A 21408-nucleotide genomic window follows, 5' to 3' on the forward strand; every position below is an offset into this window, starting at 1 on the left:
AGAATTATATAAAAGTTCAAAGTACAAACTTATATGATTTGATGTATTACGTTAAATTGTAAAATTACATTTATTATGAAGTAAATTTAAAAAATTTCATAAAACTACATCAATCTATGAGTTTACTTTATATTTATAATAGGTCTCGTGATTTTATGTGAACATCATTTTCCTAATAGTTAAGTGATAAAGTCAAGCTGATTGAACCCATAAAATATTAAAAAAAAAACAAATAGAAAACAATTTGTCAAAAAAAGGATAATATAAAGGAGAGTCAAATGCTATATATAATTGTTAATTATGTGTTAAAAAAGCACGAGTTACTACCAAAAAAAAGTTCTTACGACACTTATTTCATGACATCGAGTATATGCATGCATTCCTCAATTTGATATATACCCCATCATTGTACATAAGTACCGTCTCAACTAACCAATACCATATAGAGAAATATTTGAATTACAAATAAATTTTATAAAAATATGTTCATAAAGTACCGTATCTTAATGTGTTATGTAAAATTATAAAATTATTTTTATTATAAAATACAATGTAACGTAACATAAAAAATTACATCAAGTTTTTAGTTTATTATATATGATAATTGCTATTCAAAAGCCTTTACACCACATATTTTCTACTTGATATAATTTGATTTCTAAAATTTTATCTTTTAAATTAAATTATAATATATAGGTAATGTATAGTGTATAAGTCTTAAAATAAAGTTATTATATATATGAGTAATACTACATACAGTCAATTTTAAATACTCATTATGTATTTTATTAATATGATTAATAGAATTAATTTTTTTAATATAGAATTAATTATATCACTAGAATATACAAAATATATACAAAATGACCACATAAATTTTTTTATATATATAACACACGTATATATAAATATAAATATATAAATAAATAGCCAAAAACGATTGGTGGACACTGGACATTCACGTACTTAACATAACATACCTGCACCGTATAATAGAACCGGAAGCACGAAAAGGTCCGGTCAACAAACACGTGTCTTGGGCTGTTCCCACCTGACACATCGACCAAAGTAATTATTTTTACTCTCGAAATGGAGTTTTGTACATCCACGTCACTCTTTCTCTTGGCAGTTGAAAAATGGTATAATTCTCGCTGTTTTTATGGACAGAATCTCACGGCTACATTTGACTTCCTCGTTCCAACCTTATTGGCGTGTAAACTTGGAGCTTTCTCAGGGGGTATTAGATCTTATTAATGTCAACCCATTATTGCTAATAGCAGCAATTTTAGAATGTAAAGTCTCAATAGGATATTTTATTCTTTTAACTCTAATGTGTATACTTACATTGGTGTGTAAAATTCAAGTGTGAATAGACTTAACTTACATTTAAGCATTAAGGTGATATTAGATGATCTGTAAATAATTATAAAAAAATTATCAAAAATTCATAATAAAATATTAAATAAAAGTTCATAATGAAAAAAATATATGACACAATAATAATAAAATATTAAATAATAGTCCACCTAAATAAAACCTTAGAGGCATTGGTGAACGGGTATACAAACAAGACAAACACTTGTTTATGATTATATATTTATAATAAAAAATACATTCTTTATTCTTCTTGTAATTGTTCATTTTCATCGCAAATACATAATTACGAATAAATATTTTTATTTTTAAAATAATTATGGTTATAAGTTATAAATATATGAATTGTTTCTTACTTTGATATTAATTTAGTTTGGACAATAATAGGGAAACCAAGAAAGGTACCGAGAAATGCAATTATTTTTAAATAGCTTTTAAACATTTAAAAAAATTATACAAAATCTTTAAAATTCACTTTCTTAACAATTAAGTAAAAAAAAAAAAAAAGTATCGATCATTTTGGAGGCACCATTCCAATTTCTCAACCCCCAAACATTTTCCATTTAGTTAGTAGAATCAAATCTCTACCAACTATACTATGAGTCTGTCGACTCATCAGGATATATAAATATATTCTATTTATGTTATAGATATATCCACTTTACTTGTAAGTGAAGATACATTTTACATGACTGAAAAGAGAAAAATGAAATATTGGTAATCTTATGTAGTGATGATGGGAGAATACCTTTGATATAAAATGCATGCCTCAAGTGGTGGGAAACTTCTTTTTATGGTAGTAGTATGTACAAAATCTTTAATCACAAACATTACTACAACATAATATTGTTGTAAATAATCAAAACACATTTCAAGTTTTATTTAGAGAAATTAAGTTGTCAACTCGTGAAATTGATGTCACATCATAATGACATTAATATAGCTCTCTACCTTGCCTTTATGTATGGTACCCACCGGCCTTTATAGCGCAATGGATGAGGTTGTTTCCGCATCCCCATCTCTACATGTAAGTAACACATTTTTTAGTTCCTTCATTTTTTTTTCTTGATGTGCATGCTTTTAAATTAAATATAAATAATGATATATAAAGTTATAAAGTGTATAAGAATCATGTAATCATTTAAAAAATATATATATTATTAAAAAATAGTCATTTTGCAATATACGCTTTATAGTTGTCTAAATAATGAAATACATATATTTGATAATAATTTAGAATTCGGGTGTTTGTATTCTCCACTGTCTTGAAATATATTTATCTTTTTTCTTTTAGAAATATTAATCTTATTATGGCTATATTATTATTTTTTTAGATGGAAAAATAAACCGAGCATGCATGCGGAATCCAGCTCAGGACTACTCTTTTTCCCAGTGGTTTTTTTTTTTTTTTTTTCTAATTTAATTTAATTTTTATAAAAGATAATGTAATTTAGGTTCCAACAAAGAAAGCTGGTTTCCCAAGTGGTCCAAGGACCAAAGAGAGGGACACCTTGCAGACCGAAAGTCCCAAAAAAAAATTGCATCAAAGAGGGAAGGCATTCAAGTTATTTTGTACTGTTCATCAGGCAATTTCGGCAATTCAAGTACTTTTCAGCAACAGAATCTCTGCTCTGCTCCCTCCCTAACCTCTCCATCGAAACTCGCCCTTCGCTGCAGGTATTCCCCTCCAAAGCACTTTCTAGGACAGGTGTTCCCAATCCAAGGCGAGTATCTCATCCTTAAAGTACCCGCAAAGTAAGGAAGCTGATTTCTGCTGTCGAGTAAATTTCGTGATGCGATGGGTTCATGTGGCAGTTACTTCCAAATTCAAATTAAAATAAAAATATAAAATAATAATAATAATAATTAAGGATGAAAGAACACGAAGCCGGATAAAGAGGAGCCTAGCCTTGAAGCCGGATAAGGTTGACTTAGCATTAGAGCCGAGCCGCCAAATCGACTGAAATTAGAATAGTATTACGCATACTTTTTCTTCGGAGTTGAAAGGCTTCGTTTTCGCTGACTGTGGAAAACTAATCATTAGACCAACCTCCGCCTAGCAAAAGCTAAAAGCGGCAAACAGCCAATAGGATTAGGAGAGAGAAAGAGAAGGCACCGGAAACCGGGTACGCCGGTCATATAGGAGCGTGAAACCCGCTTTAACCGCCAGCTATGTCGGTTCTGGCACCACATCCCCTGACGGCTCACTCACATTCGAAACCGCTGCTTCATCCGCCTGCCACCTGTACTTTTTTTCGCAGAATATTGCGCGCCGTGTTTGGGAGCACGTTCGGTCACCGCGTATTGGTATTTCTCTTCCATTGGGTGCCTTCCTCGCTAAGAGGATCTAAAAAGTCCAAAACACCTCTCGGCTTTCCACCTAATGGGATTAACCGACGGGGAGACGGTTGTCTTTTGGTTCACAACACCAACTAACTGGAAGGTGGGCGAAAGTGACCCGTGTATAGGCAGTTAGTTTCGACGTTAAAAAGTACGTGCGGATGGGATTTCAGATCCGCTACACTCGTTATTTTTTGACCGTTCAAAGTTACAGATGAGGGAGAAGGACGGTCAGATCGCCTTATCCTGTACGTTTTTACGCTCTCGTTAACCACACATAATACGGCTCCGTTTTCCCTGCCACGTCAGAGAAATTCAGGATTGTAAAGGGTAATATGGTAAAGTCGCTAATAGAAAGTTTCCGAAACCAAAGAAACGTGATTAAAGGGAAGAAAAAACGCGTTTTGCCGGCTAGCGTTTGGTTGAACCACCACCCTCCACTTTGTTTCGCACTTTCTCCTCGCTTTAAATTTAATTAAAATTGTTTTTTGAAAGAAAAATATAATTTAATTGGTTGATAATAAAAGAAAGAAAAATTAAATTGATAATAAAATTTAATAAAATATTCGGTTTAACCTTTTAAAGCGCTAATATTTTGAGAGTATAAAATTGTAAGCTATCCACCCTAAAGCCTTTTTCGGTTCCCAAGCCTTCTCTTTTCTCTCTCTCTCTCTCATCTATGTTGTGCTCTCTTCATCCCTCACCGGTAAACCTCGTCCCTCGCCGGTAAACCACTGCTTTTTCCGGCGACAAGCCTCCGCATCTCGACGGAAATCCGCGCATATCTCTCTCCGAGTTACGTTGGTTTCCTTTTCATTTTGCGTGACTCTCGGTCGTATAAGGCTTCGGATCTCCGACTCTGACTTGGCTCGGTCTCGCTCGTCGCATTTTGAGAGAATGTGGCGGGCCTGGTTCGCTTTAAAGGCTTAGCGTTGAGTCTTTTGTGGCTGGGATCGTGATCTAGGGTTTGGTTTTTGGGATTCGGACTTGTTTTTGTCGTTGTTTTTTGTTCTGCTCACGGCGAAGCTGAATAAAACCGAGGCTTATAGAGAAGGACCTCGGAATGAAATGGTATGTGGTTCATCCTTTTGGCTTTTGGTTTTTTCTCTCTTTTACATTTAATTTGCATTTTCAAAAATTTCGGTTCAAACTTTTGTAAATTTATTTTCTTCTGTTTCATTGTTTAGATCTTGGACATTGTTTTCTTTTGTAGCGGGCTTCTAATTTTCCCCTTAATAATGGTAGTTTTTGTGATTTTTTCCAGATGTTTTTTATTGGGGTCTGGTTTGTAAACATTCAGAGTTTTGAATCAAACTTATACGATGTAGCATTTCTGACGAGTTTATATACATATATATGCATACATAAAAATACATACATATGTGTATGTATGTGTGTGTGTGTGTGTAAAAGAGGAGTTGTTTTTTTCTTCTTATCCCAATTTAAGAGTTCTTTTTGTCAAAAAATTAATTACAAGAAAGTTGTTCCGTTTGTAATTTTTCCCTCTCCATTTTTTTTTTTCTAATTATGTTTTGTTAGAGAGGCATGTAGTAACGAAGTTGGTCATGAATCGTGATGAAGATTTCATCGATACTGTTCAATATTAGAATCTGGTTTGACTATATATATTTTTTAACTATTTCGGGAAAATGGATAATTGACAGTTGCCTTGATAAATATTGAGCAATGCATGGTTGATAAATTTGTATCAATGTTGGTTACTTCAACTTCATTGGGTAAGCTATGTCTGTACGCTGTTCTGACCTATAGGTATCACTTCTGTCATATGGAGAAGCAGTTAAAAGTTGTAATTTTCTGTGTCTTAAATTCACCTGTACTTCTGCTACCATTTTGCTGGTTCTGAGTGCCTTAAGTGATATCTTTTGCCAGGTAGAAGGAAGGGTTTGTTTATCTAAAGAGGTTAAAAATGGGTTAGAACTTCTGAAGCATAAAAGGCTTCAGCGAATGAAATCAGAAACCATTACTGAGACAGCAAGTATCACTAACATGATGACCAGGAGTGGAGGAGATTCTCTGAGAGCTTCAGCATCATGTGGCGTGAGGCTTCATGGTAGTGCAGATATCTTTTCAAAGCGCAAGGTCGATAAGTTTGACACAAGTGATCTAGAATGGACCGAGAAAATTCCAGAGTGCCCTGTGTACTGTCCAACTAAGGAGGAGTTTGAGGATCCTTTGGTTTTCTTGCAGAAGATAGCCCCAGAAGCCTCAAAATATGGTAAAATCCCATGCATTTGTGTATGGATTTTGAATCAAGTCACGCTTGTTGTGGTGTTTACTGTTTAGCATAGTTTCTTGAAATTACTATTTGCCATGTTATTCTGTGGGTTTGATGCACCATATTTGTGCCTTGCCACATGCACAGATACACAAATGATCCTTGCACATTGGGGTGTGTCTTTGTAAGATCTTTCACATTTTTGTCCATAAATTTCATTAGGCTCTTTTTTTTTTTTTTTTTTTTTTTTGTAGTAGTAGTAGTAGTTGAGAGTTAAGGTTTTTTTTTTTTTTTCCTATTATTGTAGCAACAATTTTTTGTGACAAGGATCATACTTTAGGCTTGCCAGGCTAAATTCTGAATTATAAAGTTTAAATTAATCAATGTACTTATAAAAAAAAAAGTTTAAATTAATCAATGTGTATGGCTACTGGGCATGCCAATTGAAGGGGTAACTACTCATGTTAACTCTATGCTGGCATGCATATTTTGTCCTCATACATTACCCTCATATATTCAAGTGCAGCTGGTAGGATATAGGCATACATTGGAAAAGGGGTGGATTTTGTAGCTATATGGGTTTTTTCTTTTTTTCATCACTTTCTGATTATATTATCAAATTCTAGTTGAGGTCATATATGGGTTTTATTTCATCATGGTTTATCAAATTCTAGGTTGAGATTTTGGATGCCAGTAATTTTTATTTTGTCAGTAAATTATTCTTTTATTGATGATATATTGTTCTGAAGAATTTTTTATCGAAGATTGGTTGAAGCCCAGTCAGTGTTCTGATATATTGAATTATAAAATGGATTTCATCGAATAAATGGGATAGCCTTATGTTGACACAATGGCTTCAGGCCCCGGGATGTAATGAACCGATACCACATTAGGAATTTTGCTCCTAGGTCATCATATTAGTTTGTTTTAGCTTTTTTTTTCCTCCCTTCTTTGGATTTTCCTCCCTTATTTTTACCATTTATTATTGGTTGCGATGACTTCGTTGCTTTATTTGATGCTTCTGGAAATTAAGCTTTGGAGCTTTTATTTTCCTCATGAATTGAATTTGACCTCTTCCCCTTTTGTATTTTTACTGGTCACAGGCATATGCAAGATTATTTCCCCATTGATTGCGTCTGTTCCAGCTGGGGCTGTATTGATGAAGGAGAAATCTGGATTCAAGTTCACAACTAGAGTGCAGCCTCTTCGTCTTGCAGAGTGGGACTCTGATGATAAGGTCACCTTTTTCATGAGTGGAAGGTAAATTCCTTTACCTTAGAGAGCTATGATACTTTGAGTTGATTTATTCTTTGGTTTTGAGTGTGTAAACCTTTCAGGAATTATACATTTCGTGATTTCGAGAAAATGGCGAACAAGGTTTTTGCTCGTAGATATTATAGTGCTGGATGTCTTCCTGCCACATTCATGGAAAAAGAATTTTGGCAAGAAATTGCTTGTGGAAAAACTGAAACTGTTGAATATGCCTGCGATGTTGATGGCAGTGCCTTTTCATCTTCTCCCGGTGATCTGCTTGGAAATAGCAAATGGAATTTGAAGGTTTTAGCTTCTTTAACCCTTTATTCTTCTATAACTTTTAATGGAGGTTCTTCTGCTCAATTTTAGCACCAGATTAACAATTTTAGACTAATTATCACTGGCCAAGTGTCCAGAGGATATTATCTCTTGCTTTATGTAAATGGATTTGCAAACCCCACGTTAAGTTCTCCTTGATTTTGAAACCCCAATATCATAACTTTATTTCTGTCCCAAAACCCAACATAAGCAAACATAAAATAAATTCTGTCTTTTCCTATGTCAAATGATGTAATACTCCAAATTGTGTATAGGAGGGTGGTGAATGTGGTCCCACGTTGTTAGGAGAGAGTTGTTCTTGTGGCTTACAGTGATTACTATGGGATCTAATTGTAACACTGACTAGTCCTTTGGGAGTATAGGCTCATATGTGTATAGACTTTCCTTGGCTCATTGTGAACACCCATACTATTAGCAACTTCTTTTATCTAATTGAGTGTAGACCTAGAAAATATGTTTATAGCTTTTGTGACTGGCTTTTAAGTCCTTAGCTAACCCCATAACTGTCAAATGGTCATGCGTGCCTCAGATAATATGTTTTCAAAATTATAGTCAAGTCTTTTTTAGTATCTTGATCGCTTTATTTACTTATGACGAGTGGTTATACTGTCTTAAAAGCTGAAAATAAAGATTGCTATTAATTTTCAGCATCTTTTTTGTATTTTGTTCTCACTAAGGAGACTGAAATACTTGGCAGAGATGTGCATGATATTTTGTTCTGTGTAGCACTTTGTTTCTTTCCTTTCTTTGCCTTTTTTTATTATCTGCCTCCAAAATAAAAGAAAATTTTCACTTCTTCTTTCTATTTTGATTCATCTTTTCTTTCTACCACCCTAAATATGTTCAACAAAACTTTACATTATTTAAACATCATTTTACCCTTTTCTGTTCAGTTTTGATATTTGTTCTGGATTATTCTTCCACTGAGTCTTATGCATAAAATTTTTTCCCTTTGATTTCAGAAACTTTCACGCTTGCCCAAGTCCATTTTGCGACTTCTGGATAGAGCTATTCCGGTACCAAGAAGAAAACATTCTGCTATTTTGAATTTTTTTATTTTAATCCGAGAGTTTGTGTTCATTCACTTATTTACATCTATTTCAGGGAGTAACTGAACCTATGCTTTACATTGGAATGCTTTTCAGTATGTTTGCTTGGCATGTGGAAGATCATTATTTGTACAGGTACGTTTTTTTTTTCTTCTGAGATTTTCAGTGATCCAGCATATCTGCTTTGTATATTGAGAGACATCATTATATGTATTTTATTTAGTTATCCTTTTATGATTATGGCAGTATGAATTATCATCACTGCGGGGCTGCAAAAACTTGGTATGGCATTCCGGGTCGTGCAGCTCTGGAATTTGAAAAGGTGGTCAGGGAACATGTCTATACTCACGACATTTTATCAACTGGTGACGAAGATGGAGCTTTTGATGTTCTTCTGGGAAAAACTACTTTGTTTCCACCGAATATTCTTTTGGAACATGGTGTCCCTGTCTACAAGGCCGTGCAAAAACCTGGGGAGTTCATAATTACCTTCCCAAGAGCATATCATTCTGGATTTAGTCACGGTAGGATTTATAATTTGGTTATCCCACTGATGAAAAATAGGTGAAAATACTAGTAAATAGATGTTCCATTGATCTCCCTTTTGCTTAATTATTTCAGAATTTCTGAAATGTATTTATGTTCTTATGGGACTCTAGGTTTCAATTGTGGTGAGGCAGTGAACTTTGCAATTGGTGATTGGTTTCCTTTGGGGGCAGTAGCCAGCCTACGCTATGCACATCTTAACAGGGTGCCTCTGCTTCCTCATGAAGAACTTGTGTGTAAAGAGGCAATGCTTCTCTCTCTGAGTCTTGAACTTGAAGATTTGGATTATTCAGTGGCTGACTTGGTCTCACATCGTTGCATTAAGATTTCTTTTGTAAATCTGATGCGTTTCCAGCATTGTGCCCGTTGGGTATTAATGAAATCAAGGGCCTGCAATGGCGTTTCTTTAATTTCTCACGAAACTATTGTATGCAGCATATGCAAACGTGACTGTTATGTAGCTTATATCAACTGCAGCTGTTACATGCACCCCGTGTGCCTTCGCCATGGTATGTTTTGCTTGATATGCTGTTTCATGTTAATTAACTGATGTAATTTGTTTAGAGACTGTTCGGTTGTTACGGAATTTAAATGGTCCATTCATTTTTATGGTGTTTACAGCACAAATCCATCATTTGAATGGAGTTGACAGTGGGGTATTATTCTCTTTGAAAAAAAAAACAGGTTGACAGAAATGGAAAGCATCACCACTGTTTGTAGAGGATTAGATGTTGGAATTCATGAAGTGCCCTTTTTTAGGATTCTATAGTTATTCATGTTGCTCTTGAATTTCCTATTCATGATGATGGATTCTATTTTGTTCCCCCTCTATATTTTGTGCAAAACACAATAAATGAATTCAGTTTCTATCAAGCCTCTATTTATTAAAAAATAATAGTAAAAAACCTATTATGCATAAAGATAGACCCTTATTCTTGCTTGCATCTTCTTTATTACTTAATGCTGATCCTCACTGCCAACCCAGATATTGCATCTCTTGACTTTTCTTGTGGGAGCAATCATACGCTATTTGTGAGGGAGGATATTACAGAAATGGAAGCTACAGCCAAGAAGTTTGAGCAGGGAGAGGGAATATTAGAGGAGATTAATCGACGAGCTAGAAGTGGTGATAACTTGTATTTACACCCCTCTTCAGATATGTCTGGTAGAGCTGAAGATGGATATTCTCCTTATTGTGAGATAAAATTGGAGTTGAAACCTGAACATTGTGTTACAACTCGAGATCAGTCACAAGAAGTAGAGTGTCTTGCTGATAGCCAGCCCATGTGGAGTTCTGGTGAAGAGAATATGAGATCTAAAGTGTCTGAAGCTTCCCTTTCTTGTGCTGCATCAACTTTTTCCTCTTCAGTAGAGCCTCTTGAGAGCTCAGTACAAAACAATGTAAGATCTAACTCTCTGGTCACCATTTGTGGCTGCCCTTCATGATACGTACTGTTTGTGTGGTTATTCATTCTATTTTTGTTCTGTTAAGCAGTTAAAGGGGAATGCTAACTTATATTCCGGGAATCCTAACTCCAAAAAGTATTTTGAAGAAGCGTCGCGCTGTGCGCATGAATCTTCTCTATCCTCCCACTCTTATGAAGAATCCTTCAGTACACCTTCCAACAATCTACATCAATCCGGATTTAAGCCTATTGTAGATCAATACATTGATGATTCTGACTCAGAAATCTTTAGAGTTAAGCGTCGAACTTCACTGAAGGTTGATAAAAGAGATGTGAATGATGCCTTGCATCTAAAGCGTTCTGATCACCAGGTACATTTTGAATGTATTAATTTCTGATGCATGCATCAGGCTGTGTTAATATGTTATGACATTAGTACCCAACACCAGACTTCTACCAACTATATATTTGTTGTGTATTTTAGCTGTGATTTATTTTATGATCCGTAGTTTTCCTCCAGCATCATCATGTAGCTTGGCACTGAATTTGTAACTAAAATTCTTTGGGATTATGGTTGCAACTATTATTTCTATCGAACCTACTCCCAGGGTCTATTGAAGTTGAGACTTAATTCATTATTTCTTTTGTTTTGGGGTCCTTCCATTTTTGATGCATTGTTCTCTGCTGTAACTTTCTTGTCAATAAAACGTTCTTTGTTGCTTATGTAACTTTACTTTTGGTCAGGCAACTTGCTGTCTTTTTATTGTACTTTCTCAGCTTTGTTTGCCATTTAATGAAATATTGCTCAGTAGTAATTATTCTCATCAAATGGCCTCTTCATCAGCTAGTTATTTTTGCAAATGTTGCTAGTTATTTTTTTCCTTTAAAACCTACTTATCAAAAAAAGTTTGTTTTCCCTTTAAAAACCTAGGGGCTTACGTCCTGTCTGTCTACTCGGGCTTTACCTAGATTTCTATTAAAAGTTTTACTTGCCAAAAAAAAAAAAAGAACTTCAGGGCAGGTTGCAAGTTTGTGAATCACTTTTGCCCCTTCTTTGGAATGTTATTACTCTTTTGGATGCCATCACTTTTCACAAATTTAAACTCTTGTATTATACTTTTTAAGTTCTCTTTGTATTTCGTTCTAATCATATGGTAGTAAGTTTTGCTCACTACTGTGGTATCTCAATACGTTTCAGGGGCTTAAACGGCTGAAGAAAGTCCAACCTGAAGGGAGATGTGGGCAACTAATGCCATCTGATTGCTGCAGAACTGATGAATCACATTGTAAAATTATCCCTCCTACTTATTATAAAGAAACTCCAGATTGTGCTTGGAGGGACGGGTTCGCCAGAGGAAGTAGCATTCCCATTTCCATCAAGTATAAAAAGTCTGCCAATGAGGAAGCAACAAGTAGACAGCGGGAACACCAAAGAATGGATAGGTTCCAGCTTGAGTTGGGAAAGACCTTGAGGGAACCACCCCCTATAGAGATTGGGCCAAAGCGCCTTAAAGTCAGAGGTCCGTCATATTTAGGGACAGAGCAGGTTGGAGTGAAGTTTAGATCACTAGAGTGACAAAGAATCGTGGTTTGCCTGCCTCCAGAGCAGATCTTGAACCTGACTTTGCTAACTTCACTTACTCTAATGGGGTTCTAACTACACACGGATAATCTAAAGGATTGATTACGGGAGCAGTGGCCAAAAGATTAACCAAGATTAGGATTAAGATTTATATTCTTTGTGCAGGGGCCCTAATTGGGGCGATTTGCACGGGTGGTGGTGATTCTTGGGGTTCTCGAGCCGGGGTGTTTTTCCGTCTTTGGCAGGAGAACCTTCCCTGCTTGTTAAAAACTTAGAGATCTGATAGTAAATGATGTAAATTTTCTTTGTATCACTCAATTAATTTTTGTGAGGAAAGTTTGGGTATTATACCCACCCATTGCTTTCTCATTTAAGGTCGGTCCCTGCTGCTTCCGTTTCTTCTAGGTTCTTTATTCATTTCGTAGCAATTGGTCATTGTACACACCTTGGACTACTTTAATAAAACGCAGAGAAATGCCCTTTTTTTCTCAATATTTTCTTTTCCTTCTGCCTCTAAATTCTGGATGTGTTTATTTCATTTTATTTGCCTCCTTCACGACAGAGGGAGTTAAATAAATGCATCAGACCGTATGGCTATTGACATTATTTCGTCATTTTTTTATTACAAAACTTGTAATTCCCATGTAAACAAAACAAAAAGGGAATTGAGTAGGTGAGAAGGAAGAGATTGGGAACAAAAGAAACGGCAGGAATCAATCAACATCATATATATATATATATAGTGCAGTTGATGCAGACAAAATTGGCTAAATTCTTGGGTTCATACGACTGCTGCCTTTTTTCGTACTTTAAATATTTGAGCAAGGGTTGAGAAACTACAAACACTTCACTATTGCTATACCATGTTCCCCCAATAATAAGCTTGCACATTAGAAACCCTAAAATCCTATTCATTTTTCTGGTGTAATATTATTCAATTTCTTAGGTACATGATGTGCGTGTGTCGGTTGAAGTTTCCAGGCATCATGTGGTCATTCTTTCCAACCATCTCTCCCCTTACCCACCCCACACACACGGAATTAAAAAGAAAAATCCCACCGGATAAGCGTATTAATATATTATGCCCATCCAGGAGAGTTAGAAAACTCAAGTCCCATAAAGGCAAAGCAGCGCATACAACAACCACCACCGAAACAAGAATCCAACAATCTTGTTATTTGTGAGAGCTGCTTTTACTCACAATTATTACCTCATCCTTCCTTTGCCATTAAACATTGTGTTTATGTCCACCATAAAGTGTACTTTAAACTTAATTGGGCATTTTTTGCAATTTTGGGCTTCACTCTTGTCATCCATTCGATCCCCACCCCCCGGCCTTGCAAGGGCTCCTAACCATTAATAAACTGCTATTCCTTTCATTATATTGATTTATAGTACAGACTACAGTCTAGTAATAGCCATAAATAGCCCCTAATTGATGGGTTCTTCGAGCTAGGACTTGAATCTGCTCCTTCATTGGAAGACACATGACCGAACAAAGAAAAAAAACTCTTTGATCTAGTTGAATTATAAGTTGTTTCCATGGATTTTATTTGTATTAGTTAGTTTAACAAAGGTACCTTAAAAGTTTTCAAATATCTTAATGCCCAGAAATGAAAAAACTGAAAAAAAAAAAAAAACAAACAAACAGATCAGAGAAGATGATGATGAACTTCGCCTTCTATTTGCATCAGACTCATGCATGTTATATCTATATATATATATACACATACCTGCAGGCCGCCAAGCACCAGCCCAAGTTGGGCGCACGTCAGTCAGTCTCTGTGTTTAGATTTTAAAATTGGCTCAAAGATGATATTTATAATATATGATCTATCTATAATATTAATCGTGGGGGCGTGAGTGTGTGATCAATTTGGAGGAGGAACCTTCATCATTCTTTTACGTTCTTGACCTACTTGACGAAAGGCATGCAAGGGCACCAAACTTGAAGTTTGATTGATTTTCTAAAAAGGATAGTGGGGCCAGCTGTTCCTACAATCATTTCCACCTTTATTTGAAGAGAATAAATGTATGGAATGGTGGAAAGTGAAGGAAGAAAATATAGAATGAGAGAAAAGGAACAAAAGCAAATTTATATATGTTAATGGGTTCTTGTCATAATCTAGCAGATATCTTTCAGTCACTAGTTTCTCCAGATTTGTAGGGCATATGATCTCCAAGCCCCTTCCCTTTGCCATTAGTCGTTGGAAAAGATTCAAAATGTTTCATCTTTTTGTTATTTTTGTATTACGACTAAGAACAGGATCCTATACCTATTAATGCTTGGACTCAAATAGCAAAAGTCTTGTTACCTGGCTTTTTGATTGGAGAAAATTATCTACTTTATTTAATTTGTTTCATATAAGGAAATCAAAGCCCATGCATGATCTGGCAGCTAGCATTTCTCCTTTAAGGTACAGAAATTTTGGAATATTATTGACGTTTCCCACTAAATATATACTTTAGATTTTATCCAATAACCTGCTGGTTCAAAAAGCGATAACCAATTGAAACTGTACAGAGATCATGATGATGATCATAATTCTTTGATCCTATATAAGGAGACCACAAAAGTAAATATAGAAACTAACATTGTTTAGATTTACTTTACATTAATCTAAAGTACCACGTTAAGACACGTTAGTTTGTAGGTTTAGTATTTTTGTGAAATCTCTTTGTGGCTAAAGTAACCTAGCGTGGCTCCTCTTTCAAATTAAGTACCCAACCATTTTGAGAATAAAAGTATATAGTACTATTCTAAAATGTGTTTCTGCATGCCAAAAACTAAAACTGATAAAATATGACAAGATCGAGCTTGATGGCATGTGACCTGGTTTTTCAAATGAAAAACTTGGGTAATTTGAAACCCTCCACCTTCTTGTATTAAAAAAAAAAAAAAAATTAAAAAAATAAAATAGAAACTGAAAATATTTCAGAATTAATAAGTTGAATATCGAGAATGCTAATTTAGTAAGTGTAGAGTGAAAGGGGGAAAAACAAAACGTAATATATCCAGCAAGATCAAGATTTGGTCACACAAATGTTAAATAAAAAAAGACCATTATATATATCCATCGTTCTTTGCCAGATTCCTTTCTCACAAACATAAGAATCGAAACTGTTACAATATTGATAATGTCGGCTCAATTAAATATGATCTTACAATTAATATATAGTTTAGTACTACTAGTACTATCTTTTTTGGGTGTTATATATGTATTAATATGAAGTTATACTAAGTAGCACTGCATGCATTAGATACCAACCACATGATAATATATATACAGTAACCGGCCTTGTGGTATTGATCTCTCTCATCTCGGAAAATCTATTTACAAACCCATTTATCGACACACCCAAATTCAATATTTCGTGTCGTGTACTACGTTGTATCGACTCATGTTTATTACCTTTGTGTGTGTGTGTGTGTGTGTGCATCTTTCAAGGGAAGCATTAATTCACATGTACATATAATTGGCAACAAATACTCTTATGAATTGTTTACCACTCATTCATGATATGATCTTTCGAGTCACACAAGAGACAATAAAGAACTGCAGGAACATCCCGCGGCAATTATTTTGACAATATAGGTCATCGATCCATGTTCAATTACATTTATTTGATTGAATTTCTAAGCATGATTGACTGGTCGAGAAAAATTGCCAAGCAAATAGAAAACATGTTGACCCATTTGCAACTAAAGCGCAAAAAAAATGTTCATTAAATAGTGACACATTTAATGTCGGCATAATTAGTGATTAATTTCCCCTATAATTGAATTAGTTATTTTATCTTCAAGTCACTAATATCACAACCCATTCACATTCTGTACGTCCTAACTCACATGATTTTAGCTAAATCTCACTGATAATTAGTCAACATAATCATCTAATTACTTGATCGAAAGCTGTTTAGAGGGCTGATCAATATCTCACAGCCATGCTAGCTCCGAATCAAAATTTACCAGATGATCAAAGATTTCTGTATATCAATCATGCATGCATCATCTTTACACCACACATCTACCTTAATTTTTTATCTTTTTATTTTTTTTTTCTTTAGCAAGTATGTGGTGTATAGATGATGAGTAGAAGAACTCAAATAATTTAGTAGAAATGATTTTTTTTTTAAAAAAAAAAAATTTAAAACATGTATGGTGTGTGGTATAGGCCGGCTGTGTAGCAATCCTCTACTCTTCATACTATAATATTATATCTGTAGTAAAATGCTATGAAATTCTTCCACAGATCAAACGATCAAATGCTCGCCCTATTGATGGTGCGCAATCAAAGAACATAACGTTATCCTGTCGACATATCATGATCAGATCACTTCCTAACCTATGTAATGCATACAAAATCTTACTTACCGACTTTGCTAGCTATTTTATATATATATATATATATGTTGATGTGAGTAGCACATAGAATCACGCAAGATATTAGATTGACATACATATTCCACAAAAGTGGTTTTACAAGAAAAAGAAATGAGACGGCTTGCATGCATGAGGACCTAGTACTACTATTACTACTCCAACGTTTCACATCAATCAAACATATTGATCATGAATTGATGATTAGGTTCACATAATCGTACCAATGTCAAAAGAAATTATAACACGATTAAGGAACCACCTTATAATGACAAAAACAGCACATCATGCAGACTAGGCTCAGTTTCCTGAAAATAATTACTCGCTATTCATGATAAGTTTCTGCTAGCATCCATTTTACATCATATTCATACCGATATTTTGAGTGAGTATTTTGCGTCTTTACCGAACTAAGGACATTCTTGCAATTAAGGAGATGGAAAACGTGCATCATGCACAAGATCGATCATATTTGATTGACCACATATATACAGTTTATTTCGCATGCATGTCCCTTGATCTGTTCTTTAAAGCAACTCATGATCATCATCTCCAATATATATAGAGAAGTTCTATGATCTTGTAGTAATATTACGCTACTTATAAACAAATATAGAACAGTAGCTTGGCATTTTTTGATGATATTATTCTTGCCTTTCAATTATTTGATCCTGCCTCTAGTTTTACATGATCGATGGACCTATTAATGGTTGCGCAGATGAAAGAAGAAAAAGAAAACAGAGGAATCGATTGGAGGAAGAAGAGAATAATGAAATGCTAAAAGTGTGAATAACTGAATTGTATTCCGTAGTGATTATCTGTGTACAAACGTGTACTGCTATTTATAGCTTACAAACCAAAATACTAAAAATGAATAAAAGAATGAATTTACAGCTCATGTTATCGTAACAGAAAAATATTCTTCATCTTGCCATTCTGTTTTTATCGGGAGGAACCGTAGGCATTTCCTTCAGTCCAATTCCATCTTGTGATTTCATCATCCCCCCGCAAGATGGAGAGTAAATGTTGATGACTCCCATCTTGGATAGTAGTCGAGAGAATGTGGGTGAATGAAGTGGTTTTGTAAGTAAATCTGCCAATTGGTTTGATGAGGGAACATGCGCAGTGGAGATTTGTCCAGCCGAAACTTTGTCTTGAACTAGATGACAATCTAGTTCAATGTGTTTCGTACGTTCATGAAACACAGGATTGGCAGCTATATGCAATGCAGCCAAATTGTCACAATATAATGTTGCGGGTTCAGAAATGGTGATGCCGAAATCATTCAGTAGAGATCGCAGCCATGTGAGCTCACATACTACAGCAGCCATGGCCCTATATTCAGATTCGGCGGACGAACGAGAAACCGTGTTCTGCTTCTTGGATTTCCATGCAACAAGAGACTTACCAAGGAAGACGCAAAATCCAGTGGTTGATCGCCGTGTATCTGGGCAATTTGCCCAATTGGCATCTGAGTAAGACACGAGTTGAAGCTGAGATGAGCTGGAAAAAAAAATTCCTTGGCCTAGTGTGCTTTTAACGTACCGAAGGACTTTGATTACGGCATCATAGTGAGGTACTCGTGGACACTCCATGAATTGACTTAATAAATTTACACTATAACTGAGGTCTGGACGTGTGTTTGTGAGGTAAAGTAGTTTGCCTACTAATTTCCTGTACAGCGCAGGGTCCTGAAAGTGTTCTCCTTCATCCTTTTGAAGCTTGAGATTAGGTTCCATTGGAAGGGGAGAAGGTTTGGCTGCAAGTAACCCAGTCTCAGATAAGATGTCCAAGGCATATTTACGTTGACAAATTTGAATTCCAGCCCTTGAGCGTGCAACTTCCATGCCGAGAAAATACTTCAGTGGCCCAAGTGTTTTGATTTTGAATTTGGTGGATAGGAACTGCTTGACTGCATCGCTGGAATCAGTGTTTGAGCTCATTAAAATAATGTCGTCAACGTAGACGAGGAGAGCAACATACGAAGCCGCTGTTTGTTTAATAAACAGGCTGTAATCCGCTTTGGATTGCACAAATCCGAATTCAGCAAGTGATGAAGAAAGCTTAGTATTCCATTGCCGAGAAGCTTGACGTAAACCATAGATGCTCTTTTGTAATCTGCAGACTTTGTTTGTGTGGGAGGAGGAAAGACCAGGCAGCAACTTCATATATAATTCTTCATCAAGTTCCCCGTATAGAAACGCATTATTTACGTCTAATTGTTGCAAGTCCCAGCCCTTTATGGCAGCTATAGCAAGTAAACATCGGATTGAAGTCATTTTGGCAACGGGAGAGAAAGTGTCATGAAAGTCAATTCCCTCTCGTTGGGTAAAACCTTTTGCGACTAACCGGGCCTTGGCACGTTCAATCGATCCGTCAGCTTTGAACTTGTATCGATAAATCCATTTGCAGTCGATGGGCTTCTTGCCGGGAGGTAGATTGACGATGGACCATGTCTCATTGAGCTCAAGTGCAGTCAGCTCTTGCTCCATTGCCTCACGCCAGATGGATTCTTTGACTGCTTGAGAGTATGTTTGGGGCTCGGTGTTTATGGACAATGATGAGGTGAAAGCATGAAATGATGGGGATAGAGAATGATATGACAGAACAGAAGATAATGGATAATGAATTTTCGAACCTGCAGTGTTGGAAGATTCAGCAACTTTCAGCTTGGATGTTGACTGTAGTGGAGGTAGTGCATTGCAATGAAAATCTCTACGGTAGGCAGGAGCATTACGTCTTCTAGTTGAGCGACGAGGTGGGGGTGGAGGAGTGTTGGTTGATTGGATGATTTGTGTAGGTGAGGATGAGTCTACGTTGGGTTGTTCTAGAGGTGGTGAAGGAATGGGTTCGACGTAAGCTGGTGGAATTGGGTGGGGAATTGAATTGGGAGGATTAAGGGGGTTCGGATCAGAGTGAGGAAAATCAGGAAATGAGGTGGGGCCGTTTGGGTTTTTAAGAGGGAAGATGTGCTCATGGAAGACCACGTCACGTGATAAAAATATTTGGTTTGTGGTGATGTCGAGAAGCTTGTAACCTTTGACCCCATATGGATATCCAAGGAAAAGGCATTTCCGTGCTCTGGGGTCGAATTTAGATCGAGTATGGCTGAGAGTAGATGCATAACATAAACACCCGAATGTTCTAAGATGGGAGTAGGATGGTTTTTTGTTGTAAAGGAGTTCAAATGGTGACTTGTGATGAAGGTTTGGGGTGGGTGTTCTGTTTATCAAATAGACAACAGTAGTGATGAAGTCAGTCCAATATTTCATTGGAAGTCCTGACTGGAATTTCAAGGCTCTAGCCACGTTAAGTATGTGCTGGTGTTTACGCTCGGCTAATGCATTTTGTTGAGGCGTTGCAACACATGTACGTTGATGCAACACTCCTTTTGACTGATAAAAGCAAGGCATGTTGAATTCAGCACCATTGTCTGATCGGATTGTTTTTATTTGGCTGTCAAATTGAGTGGAAACAATGGAAAAAAAATTTTGGAGTGAAGTACGTGCTTCGGATTTGGTTTGTAGTAAATAGACCCATGTGCAGCGAGTATATTGGTCTACAATAGTAAGAAAATATTTGATGCCATTATAAGATTGGACTTGATTGGGGCCCCAAATATCAACTGCTATGAGGTCAAATGGTTTTGAAACCATGGTTTCCGAATGAGGAAAGGGCAGTTTATGTTGTTTTGCAAGGGGACAGATTTCACATGGGATGGTCGAAGAATTTGTAGGTTTAGAATTTCCTTGGTGCATATCATTCAAAATATATTGTGTCATTGAACTGTGGCCGAATCTATAATGCCAAAGTGTAAATTCATCCAACTTGGAGACATTTGTGGTATTAATGTAACTGAAATTCAAAGCAGGAAAAAATGAATGTAACGCAGTGGGGTTCGGTTTGGAAGGCTGTAGGTGGTAGAGTCCATCATGCACTGTCCCCACGCCAATCGTCATCCAAGAGGAAAGGTCCTGAAAGTAGCAAGAATTGGAGAAAAATATTAGACAGCAATTGGAAGAAGATGTAATGGATTTGGCCGAAATTAAGTTGAATGAAAAATCAGGGACGCATAGAACATTTTTGAGAATCAAATGGTGAGAGATATGCACGTCACCAACGTGAGTAGCTGCTGTGGTTGAACCATTAGGAAGTCTGATGGTGTGTGACACTGTGTGGACATTATGTGTAAAGAAGTGGGGGCTACAGATCATGTGATCCGTAGCTCCCGTGTCTATTATCCAAGAGGCAGCAGCATGGGTGACGTGACTGGATGTGTGTGTGGAATTGCAAGATAAAATACCAGAGGTAGGTGATTGAGATGCCGAAATGGTGGTGTGAACGTGATTGGCAGCAGGTGCGTTAGTGGAAGAGTTGGAGGACTGTAGTAAGGCAAGGAGATGATTGTACTGCTCCTGAGTAATAGGTGGTCCATTGCCAATTTGTTCCTGCTCAAGAGAAGAGTGATTAGCATATGATTTAAGTTTGGCATTATTTTTGTGTCCGGGAGGAAATCCATTGAGTTTGTAGCACTTCTCTTTGGTGTGTCCCGGTATACGGCAATGAGAACAAATAGGTAAGTTTGGATTTGCTTTAAAGCATCTCTCCAATGAATGTCCCGAAATATTGCAATGAGTGCAAAATAATCGATCTCGACGAGCAGATGGGGAACTGCGATTGTCTGGTCCCTTGGCAGCCATTGCAACAGGCACTGGTGAGTAGTGGAGTTGTCTACGTCTTTCTTCTTGTTGAACAATGGATAAAACTCGATTTAGAGCAGGAAGAGTGTCATTGAGCAGAATTTGAGCTCGTACCGAATCATAAGAGTCATTTAGTCCCATGAGGAACTGCATAACTTTGCTTCGATGAGTGTAATCCATGAGTGTCTTCATTGCTCCACA

General features: G+C 36.2%; 1 protein-coding gene across 1 annotated transcript; it reads left to right on the forward strand.

Moving 5' to 3' along the window:
* Nucleotides 1-4327: 4327 nt before the first annotated feature.
* Nucleotides 4328-12618, forward strand: LOC122289545 (lysine-specific demethylase JMJ706-like). The gene is made up of 11 exons (XM_043096652.1): nt 4328-4785; nt 5605-5950; nt 7054-7210; nt 7288-7507; nt 8506-8559; nt 8648-8727; nt 8839-9116; nt 9252-9647; nt 10124-10539; nt 10634-10915; nt 11743-12618. The coding sequence occupies exons 1-11, from the start codon at nt 4783-4785 to the stop codon at nt 12118-12120; spliced, it is 2610 nt and encodes an 869-aa protein (XP_042952586.1). The 5' UTR covers nt 4328-4782; the 3' UTR covers nt 12121-12618.
* Nucleotides 12619-21408: the final 8790 nt, after the last annotated feature.

Source organism: Carya illinoinensis, chromosome 12, assembly GCF_018687715.1.
Source record: "Carya illinoinensis cultivar Pawnee chromosome 12, C.illinoinensisPawnee_v1, whole genome shotgun sequence".
Taxonomy (NCBI): Eukaryota; Viridiplantae; Streptophyta; class Magnoliopsida; order Fagales; family Juglandaceae; genus Carya; species Carya illinoinensis.